General features: G+C 40.7%; 1 protein-coding gene across 2 annotated transcripts; it reads right to left on the reverse strand.

Moving 5' to 3' along the window:
• Nucleotides 1-329: 329 nt before the first annotated feature.
• On the reverse strand, nt 330-6,412 carry LOC127293040 (D-cysteine desulfhydrase 1, mitochondrial). Of its 2 annotated transcripts, none has more exons than XM_051322589.2 (13): nt 5,721-6,412; nt 5,569-5,637; nt 5,027-5,281; nt 4,842-4,907; nt 4,530-4,724; nt 4,333-4,443; nt 3,851-3,942; nt 2,977-3,066; nt 2,789-2,846; nt 2,605-2,718; nt 2,060-2,157; nt 1,684-1,873; nt 330-633 (listed from the first exon to the last, which is right to left on the reverse strand). In XM_051322589.2, the coding sequence occupies exons 3-13, from the start codon at nt 5,231-5,233 to the stop codon at nt 541-543; spliced, it is 1,314 nt and encodes a 437-aa protein (XP_051178549.1). In that variant the 5' UTR covers nt 5,234-5,281; nt 5,569-5,637; nt 5,721-6,412; the 3' UTR covers nt 330-540. The 2 variants fall into 2 exon arrangements, with proteins under 2 accessions (XP_051178549.1, XP_051178550.1); XM_051322590.2 differs by having other exon boundaries at nt 330-596; nt 5,721-6,410.
• Nucleotides 6,413-10,807: the final 4,395 nt, after the last annotated feature.

Consider the following 10,807-nt stretch of genomic DNA (forward strand, 5'->3'; position numbering starts at 1 on the left):
TCAGGAAAAAAAAACTAGATTCAGTTTTTCAGTCAGTTGGCTGCATCCTGTTTTTCAGCTTTGTCAGCCGCCATAGTAGGCATGACTGCCGCCAGAGTCGCATGCCGCAATCGCAGAACATAGCATACCATAGCTAATTTATTCAGCTCCATATGTAAGTTACAGCAAGATCTGCGGTCAAAATTACGCAAGGCAAATTTGAACGGTCCTTAATTCTACAGCAAGATCATCAACACACTTTACCCAACTCTCAAATAGCACAACCTCAGCCTCTTCAGTGCCATCTAAACTTGCCAAACAAATACTATACCAATAAAATGGAGACGACGGGAAGTAATAAAGCAACATAACACAAAACCAGCAACAAAAGAAAATACGACAAGAAGCATTTGCAAAATCGTAGTGCAACTAAAGTGTAAGGTCTGGCACAAAAACAAGAGCATTTCTCATAAGAGAATTAACAGCCACCATAAAAGGAATGGTTCAGTTTTTACTCCAGGGCATTCTCAGCACCTTCTGAGGCAAAACTCACAGGTGTTGTTAATCTCTAGCCAGAGACATCTTCGTAGGCGATTGGACACTTAGGCCACCTTTCTCTGCAACCAAATTTGTAGGAGCTTGAGGAAGAGCTTCCTGATTGGTCAACAATTACAACGATAACAAATGAAACACTTGTCTATTCCAAAACTAAGTAGTTCGGGCTAAACTCTAAGATAGACATATATTAGCTATCAACAATTGAATGAAGCAACCTCAATGATATTTTTTAATTGTCTATCGAGATATGGTTCAACCGTTGAACTATTCTCGCATGAATATTGACATCTATCCTTGTGTCATGAAATTTTCTTTATCGTATCCAATGTGTCACATACTCACTTGGACATGCAATCTGTTTAGGTATGCAGCCAGTAGTTTGTTCACAAATAATTATCTACCATCTCAAAACAATACAGAATGAGAGGCCACCCTGATTAAAAATGTCGAGCGATGACCCCAAAAAAAGCAACATATTATCGAAGGAGCCAGCTAACATAGTTCACCTTAAGTCTTACATGGGTTACATCTCTAGCTAGCATCATACAACAAATAAATACAACCACTAGTGGTATGTTTTCATTAATTTCAAAAAAAGTACATTTGCATTCCAGTAGAGATAACCTAACATTTTTTTCCTAAAGTAAGCGGTGCAAGCACGGCACACAAACCCAAAACACGTTTGCAGGAAACTATACTTGTGAAATTATTGATACTTATTTTCTGGATTCCTAAAAAACTAAGTTTTTAGTTGTTTACTATCATGATAACACTACAGTAAAAACCCTAAGCTTTATTTTCAAACAGCTGAAAGACCCGCTGTATTCTTAAACTGTATCAATATGATGTGAAAAAAATAGCGCGCTATTTCGGCGCTAATAGCACGCTATAGCGTTTCTAGACAGCCCACACTACATCATTCCGGCGCTATAGCGCGCTATAGCACGCTAATAGCGTATTTTGCCGACGCTATTTTGTTATAGCGTGCTATTTTTTTTACTTGATCAATATTATACTCAATACTAGCCATATGTTATGATTTTCCTTGTACCAATGTAAGATAAAATGCTCTAAGCCAAATGAAATGTCCAGAATTCCACTCCAAAACAGAAAAAAAAATGACATAGTGAATCAGAAACATCTTACAAGTGCCATCTTTGCATGGACAAATTCTTCAAGATCCATTCTGCGCCAGCTCCCAACTTCAGATGACAGCTGATCCACCTTATCATACAACCCAAGGAGACCACCAGTATGAACAAAGAGGACCTTTCGCCCTTTCCACTTGGTTGGATTGCTGGACATGTCTTTCAGCATACCATATGCTGCCTTTCCGCTGTAGAAATCAAAAGCATGCATGTCCTCGTTAAGCAGCACAAATATTAAATCTCTTCCCGAATTTATGGGAAGGGTCTTAGTATTAACTTGACAGATAAGAATAGCATGCTTTTTCACTTGAATGGAAGGACTAGGATACATGATATCAGATATGATGCCACGCATAAAAGAAAAAGTATTGCACCTGTAGACTGGATCAAGAACAATGCCAGTTGCTGCAGCTATATCCTTTATAAATTTAAGCTCCTCAGCTGTGCTCATGGCATAACCTAAGCCCTTAGCCTGTCAGGCAAAATATTCACAAATTCGACTAACATAAATAGGATAAATAAATTGATTATAGTCCCATCACGGAAGATAGAACAGATACTGCGAAATGAGCAAATTAGTCGCAGAAAAACCATGGCAAGCTGACAGTGCACCTAGCCCCCCCTACAGGTTTTGGTGATTAATGACAAGACAATTAAGCGGACAAATGCGTTCTAGTAAGATTATTTCAGTTTTAGTCCATTTTTTAAATGAAACATGGATATGGTGACCCCTACTTTTATTCTTCAAAATGGTTGTAGAACAAGGTTCCTAGCTTACTTATTTCTAGGATTTTAGTGGACCTAATATTCACATTGGGTATAAGGACAAACGTATAGTCAGGAGCAGCACATGTGAAAGAACTAGGGATGAACTCTTTTTCAAGATCCTCAAACAATAGAAGTTATACAACATACTCACATCTTCAATGCTGACTATATCATGGGAATTCAAACCAGGTTGAAGTTCATCAATATGACCTTGAACATTGTCATAGAAGTATCGAGAGTTATAACAAACAGAGAATCCATGGACCTATTGTACAAGTGGATGGTTAGTATGGAAACATCAGCAAGGTAAGAAAATAGCTAAAGAAAGCTTATACTTTTGCCTTTAAGCTACTCAATTGTGATCCTAAAGCAAGACCAGCAACAGTTCCACCACTGCACGTTCAATCATCAAATCATAAAGTGAAAATATAGCAACTTCCATGATGTATGCATGAAACAATAGAAAACATGCACACAAAATTACCCATACAAGTGTAAAAAATAGCAGGTCTCACTGAAATACCTGCCGCATGCAACAACAATGTCATCAAACTGAATATCACCAGATAACTGAATTTGCTGCTCAATCTCTCTTACTGCCTCAATATATCCCCTGTAACAGCAAGATACCTATACGTTATGCATAAGATTGAATGTCATAAACTAAATTATCATTACAAAAATTCCTGAGGCCTTTTTGAACTACAGCTTTTGCTTTTACAGTGCGTAATCTTACATTCAGTTTGCATAATGAAAATTTTAGTGTCTTCTTGGCACAATGTGAACAGAGTAAACTAACATTTTCTACAACCTCGTATGCATATTGAACACAACAAGTCATTATTTATGCAACTGATTAGCCATTGTATGAGATCATATCCAGATACTCTTGCTTATATGGGTAGTAAAGGCCAAGTCCACATCAAACAGATAAATAATAACTATTTTCTCGATGGGGTATGTTGTGAACCTTGGGTAACAACAGGATAATTATTCTGCAAAGACATAGCAAGCTGGCATGGCTACTGGGAAACTAGATAGACATAGCCTAGGTGAAAGAATATTTGGGAGATAATAAAATGGTACTTTTTATTCTGGAACATAAGACAAATAGTATCTTTATATAGTGAATGCTCAGACCCTTAACGTTTCCTGCCACAATAAGTGGCCCTAGTGTACGAGACTCGTACAATCCTAGACTTTCTAATACAGTAGGAAGTAACCCCCGTAGCAAGTCTTAGCCCAACATGTGCAATGTATCAATGTCCACAACACACTAAGACAACCATCTATCCATGAATATCAATCCACGAGGAAACCTCAAACTATGCTAAAAGCAGGAATGTAAGAGAACAAAATTATAGTTTTAGCAGCTATCAACACATATAAGATCATACCAATGTCCTAATGAGTTGGATCCACCACCAGAAATCACATACGGCTTCCGTCCTTTTTCCAGAAGTCTCTTTTTTAGCAAATCAGTTAAAGCCTACAAGTAAAAATACAATTTTGTGATTGGAAAACTTCTTGAGCAATACAAGAGGTACAGTATAACAAATAATGCTAGGTATAATATAAACTAATCACTGGGGCTATGAGAGGGCACTGCCACAAAGCGTTGTACTACATGTATCCAAAGAGAAGACAGGAACATCAAGAATTTAAAAGGGCAAAATAAATGATACTAGTATAATAATCAGAAAAATAACGAAACACATGCTATTTGATGTGATTATCGTTCAACAAATAAAAAGGTATCTAATGAAGCATGAACAATTTGTAAGACTCATGTATGGACAAGGATTTGACAAAATTATCACACATATCTACGAAAAGCACAAAGCACCAACAACATAACACTTCATGGACAAGAGCATACCACACTCCCAAATTTAACAAATTCTCTTTTTGAGACAAGATCAATGTGCGCTCCCAACAATCTCTCGACAAGTAGATTACCAACCAAACCAGGATCTTCATCCACAAGAGGCTGAAAACATCCCACCAAAACCAAGTAAAAAAAATGCATTGTTGCAGAACGTTCAATCAATTTCACCTCACAAGCATATAACTTACCGTGGAGGTAGCTAGTATCAGATAGGAATCAAGATTAACATACTTGGCAGCCACGGCAGTCGCTCGGCAATGGTTGCTCTGGATACCACCGACAGTAATAACGCAATCGGCACCCTGCGCGACAGCATCTGCCATCAGAAATTCGAGCTTCCGAACTTTGTTGCCGCTCAGTTCCATTCCAGCGAGATCATCCCGCTACAGTCATGCAAAAATATCCACATCAGAATCGAAATGAAAATAGTACTAATGAACTAACCACAAAGTATCTAAAAATTTGGAATTTCAACAAAGTTGTGGTTCTTGTGTTTTCACCTTGATCCATACTTCTGTGTCTTTCGGCAAATTGGGGAGGTTCCACTTGTGAATCGGAGTTGGAAACTGTTTTGATGGCGAAAATAAATACATTAGACTAACCATTCTACATTTGGTTAACTACTTCAAATCTGCATACTAATCAGTCCAAGTATGGAGCCAGTGTTAGAGATAGCGAAGCTTACTTGGCCTAGGGTGAAGTTGTGGGACGGGATGAGGGAGAGGTCTGAGGCCCAGGACGGCGGCGTATAGGGCTTCTTAGAAAGGAAGCCGCCAATCTGGGCTGCGGGGGAAGATACAGCGAATGTCACACCGTTGGCAGCGGTCGAGGTCCAGCGGCGGATCCCAACGTGTGGGGAGAACAATCGGTGAATGGAAGTATTAGGAACCATTGCTCTGGAAGATTGTTTCCCTAACCGACTGAACAGATACACGATTTCCTGTACAATGCATGCTGGTAAGCCAATCTAAGCTTATATAGATATATAAAAAATAGACTGAGAAAGATATAGTAAATTAGAACTCATATGAGCATGTTATTAATTAGATGTCCTTTAGCCTTGCCAATATACTAACTAATTTTCTAAACATGCAGCTACGCATTAGATGTCTAGTGATGAGAACTAAAAACAGAGGCAATCAAGAAACAAAACGACCAGGTCAAGGGTGTTCTTGATCATAAACAGCATGCTCTTCCAGGAAATAAATTATTAGTTGGAATTTACACCTGATTTGTAACTTGCGAGAGCACAAGGATGTCGTTGCAGATGGATAGGTCGATCTGGAGACTGAAAATCTGCAGGAAAACCAATCATCAACTCCAATTACTCAGCGAGTCAAGAACAAGTCAAAAAGAAGCATATGAACAGGAATTCTAACCCTAGCCTTAATGGAGAAGGGAGGTCGGAGGAAGGCACTGGGTCCAGATTTTACTGATAGCCGGAGGATTCTGGGCAGGGGAGGAGATCGGGCGGAGGAGGTCAATCCCAGTGGAGGCGGCGGGCGGAGGGGTTCGTGGAAGGAAGGTTTGGAGAGGAAGGCACGGGTCTGGTACCCGCAACGCAATCTACAATTACTCCTGAAATCTCTCGCGCTCAATCATCCATCCAAACATTCCTAATCTACTAGCACTACTGTCTCCGTTGTAAAATAGGGCATGAAACCCAACTTCCATCTACTGTCCCCAAATCCATTCTCGGTCATCTCTCTCAAGTGGCATGGAGCTGCTCCAATCCAAGCTCCGATGCTTCCAAGGAGCCCCCAGCTATCTACTGTAGCCATGAAAATTCGGCCCTCAACTGCACACGACCACCTTATACAACGGCGGCGTCCAGCCACCGGGCCCCTGGCGGTGGACCTCAGTGCGCGGCGCAACGGCGCCCGTTGGCCACGGCGCGGCGACCTCTCCTCCCAGCGGCAATAGCATTTGTGCCTGTCTACAACACCGAGCAACTCGTAACAAGAAGGGAAGAAAGGGAACAGGGGGAGAGAGAGAGAGAGAGGAGAGGCTGCGAGCTGCGGGCATGCGGCCATGGCGGAAACGAGACAGGACCGGGTGCGCTACCACGTTTGACGCCACGTTGCTCCTGACAGTTGGACCGGATTGGCTAATTGACTAATCAGTCATCGTGCTTACAAATGAGTAAATTACATGATAGATCATTGAACTTGTCCGTATACTTCACTTTGATCATTGTATTCAATGAAGTAATATTTACGGTCATTGAAGATGCACATGTTTGTCACGTACCATCATCAGATATGCTGCGGCTACGTACGTATTTGCTGATGTGGTGGTGTGGGGCCCACTGGCACTGGCTGTGCATTCCTATTGGCTGAAATTTTTACAAAAAACACCTGAAGATTATTTATTTCGTTCATTACCTCTGCCTCTATGTTTCTGTTACTATCGCCGTCGGCTAGGTACTTTTCGGTAGGATAACCTAGACGATTAGTAGCAGCAGCACGGCCCAATCGAGGGCACCCAGAGGTCGCACACCACCCGCCGACGGCCATGGGGGAGCTTCCCATGCCGCACGGGGATGTCCAGTGGCGGAGCCAGCTTCCAAAACTTGTGATGTCAGTTTAAATAATATGAAAGAAAAATTGAGAACAAAATTGTGCAATATTGGCCGGTGTGGTCAATTTCTTGAATAGCAAATTCCCGTGCAGTCAGTTGACTACACAGCCATAACGTGGCTCCGCCAATGGCGATGTCCACGACGGTGCCCAGCACATAGACGCCTCTGCGACGATGGCGGCCACGCGCGCCTCGACACCGCCGGCCTGCCTACCACGCACTTAGCAATGTCTGAACGCGGAAGATGCAATCATCTAGGGTATATTAATACCTTGTGTACGCTGAAGTGTTTCTCGTGATAAAGCAGAGGTGTGGCCATGGGTTGTCAGGTGGCGATTCTAGAACCAAATTAGCGGGTAGGCTCACAATAACATATCACTCACAACTCGACTTACGTACACAAAGCAACATAGTCTTGTTCGCTTGAAATTCTTATATCAATGCATGCCAATGTAAGAAATACGCTGCATCAATGACCGGGTGCTTGCCGGTTTCAATGAAAATAGACTACAAATCTGTTACTCAACGATTGATCGAGCAAGGACAGATCGACTGACCGACTATCGCCCTTCCTTGAAGATCTGAGCCTGCCCAATCCTCTCGAGCGTCAGCGTGCAGTTCGCGATCTCAGCCGGCACGCCGTATGACCTGGCCGAAGAGGGATCGTGTTTGGCCGCTGCATATGTATGTGTCGTGTGCATTTTCCCCTCCCTATCCATACGCAGCAGTACCACTAATGGGCCTACTCAACGCACCATAAGGCCCAAGAAACGGTTCGTTGCTTCCTTTCTCGTTTTCCCTGCTTCTTCTTGTCCAGAACGAGCGAACTACCAGGAGCAGCTGCGGTGCAAGCATTATAATTGGCCGAACAGTTGGGTGCCATCCATGTTGTCCTGGAGACAGATTCACAACTGCTGATGTTGGCTCTAAACAGAAGGGAGGCCGATGCGTCCGCGCAAGCTCTAAATAGAACCAGACATCATCCCACACCTTTCCTCCAAACTCCTAAAGTTTGACTAAATAGAACCAGATATCATACATGTATTTCTCTAAGTAAATTTCGATAAACTCAGACAGCCTTTACAGTACAACGAGGATTTGAATCTAAAACAAACTTATTACAGAACAATGTCTTTTCTTTTGGAACATCTCTTAACATTTTTCCTCCACCTTTTTTTCTGCTCCTTTTGGAACATCTCTTAACATTTTTCCTCCACCTTTTTTTCTGCTCCTTTTGCTCTCTTTGGAACTTTTTTTAGCCGACCCCAATCCGATGTGACAAAGGAGCCCATCCCTTGATCCTGTTGATGTTGAAGATCTCAGATACCACATTTACCAGCAGCTGCGCCACCTGAGATGCGCCGGCCGCGCGTTTGGTCTCTGCAAACGAGTCCACTTGTTAATTAAACCCGCTACTTTATGTACTACCACCACCGGATTACTAGGATAAACATGTTCAAAACATACTGCATTTCTAGTATTCCAGAGAGTCCAAACTACAGCAGAGATGCCTACATCAACTAAATTTCTTACTTTACTGGGAAAAGAGAACAACTAACTACTCAAGTCTTTAAACTTTACTGGAATGTCAAGTATCCCGGTTGCACATTTAACCACTCCCCAAACAAATCTCGCTAGCCTACATTCAAAAAATAAGTGGTCTATGGTTTCTAGTTCATCACAAAAACAACATCTACTGTCTTTACCTTTCCATCCTCTCCTAATCAGAATATCTCTAGTCAAAATACTATTATGTAAAGTTAACCACATGAACACTTTAATTTTTAAAGGTATTTTTATCCACCACATTTTCATGTGCGGCCATTTTATACTACCTAATTTCAAAGCTCAGTACATAGATCTTACCGAGAACTTGCCATTACCAGTCAACATCCATCTACAGGAGTCATTTTCATCTTTCAGCACCACACTGGTACAAAGATCTTTCAGCTTTTGCCACAAAATCGTCGTCTCCCCCCACAAAATTCTCCTAAACTTCATACAACCCCACCCTTTCCTTATAACCTCAGAAACCATAATATGCTTGTTAAAATTTAAATTGTACAATCTACTAAATTTTCACATAAAGGACTATTTCCTAGCCATACATCTTCCCAAAATCTAGTCCTCTCTCCATTACCGATTATCTTCCTACAGAACTTGAAAAAAAATGTCCTTTACCCTCATAATGCCCTGCCAAAAATGTGACTGTCCCTGTTTTATTTCACACCTAGACAAAGAATTATGCTTCACATATTTTTTTTCCTAATAATATTCTGCCACAAACCATCCTCTGTCTCTAATTTCCATAACCAGTTACTCAACAAACAAATATTCATTACTCGTAAGTCCACTACTCCCAAACCACCAATTTCTTTCGGCCTAGTAACATTCTCCCATTTAACTAAATGATATTTTTTACATCATCATTTTCTTGCCAAAAGAATCTCTTCATGTAAAAGTTAAACTTACTTTCTGGCCCCTTAGGCAACTCAAACATCGAAATCATGTAATAAGGAATATTACTAAGACAAGATTTCAACAAAATTAACCTCCCTCCGTAAGAGTTTTGTTTACCTACCCACGTATGAAGCTTTTTCTCAACTTTTTCTTCTGCCACACAGCAATCCCGCCGACACAACCTACTATGGTGCATCAGAATGCCTAGATACTTAAAAGGGACATTACCTACTGCACAAGTAAAAATGGTAGCATATTCCTGCATTTTTTCTTTAGCTTTACCAAAACAATACAATTCGCTTTTTTGAAAATTTATCTTCAAACACAAGAGCTGTTCAAAAATACACAAAATAAACTTCAAATTTCTAGCTCCCTCCAGGCTATCCTGGAACATAAAGATAGTATCATCCGCATACTGTAACATGCTGACACCTTCTTCCACCAAATCAGTGATTACTGGATCAAAAAACATTATTCTCTACAGCATTGTGTACAAGCAACTCTAGAACATCTACAGCTATGTTAAAAAGGATTGGTGACATGGGATCCCCTTGCCGTAAACCCTTCCTAGATTCAAAAAAATGGCCTATTCTATCATTGACTTTCACAGCTACTTTACCATGTATCACAGTACTCATAACCATCTCTATAAACACTACAGGGAAACCTTTCTGAACCATAACAAACTTCAGGAAAGACCAATTAATCTTGTCGTATGCTTTTTCGAAATTGTTGGAGATATGCCCAAGAGGCAATAATAAAAGTGGTTATTATATATCTTTATGTTTATGATAAATGTTTATATACCATGCTATAATTGTATTAACCGAAACATTGATACATGTGTGTTATGTAAACAAACAAATGAGTCCCTAGTAAGCCTCTTAACTAGCTTGTTGATTAATAGATGATTAGTTTCATAATCATGAACATTGGATGTTATTAATGACAAGGTTATATCATTATATGAATGATGTAATGGACACACCCAATTAAGCGTAGCATAAGATCACGTCATTAAGTTATTTGCTATAAGCTTTCGATACATAGTTACCTAGTCCCTATGACCATGAGATCATGTAAATCACTTATACCGGCAAGGTACTTTGATTACATCAAACGCCACTGCGTAAATGGGTGGTTATAAAGGTGGGATTAAGTATCCGGAAAGTATGAGTTGAGGCATATGGTTCAACAGTGGGATTTGTCCATCCCGATGACGGATAGATATACTCTGGGCCCTCTCAGTGGAATGTCGTCTAATATCTTGCAAGCATATGAATAAGTTCATAAGAGACCACATACCACGGTACGAGTAAAGAGTACTTGTCAGGAGACGAGGTTGAACAAGGTATAGAGTGATACCGATGATCAAACCTCGGACAAGTAAAATATCGCGTGACAAAGGGAATTGGTATCGTATGTG

The sequence above is a fragment of the Lolium perenne genome, chromosome 4 (assembly GCF_019359855.2).
Source record: "Lolium perenne isolate Kyuss_39 chromosome 4, Kyuss_2.0, whole genome shotgun sequence".
Lineage (NCBI taxonomy): Eukaryota > Viridiplantae > Streptophyta > Magnoliopsida > Poales > Poaceae > Lolium > Lolium perenne.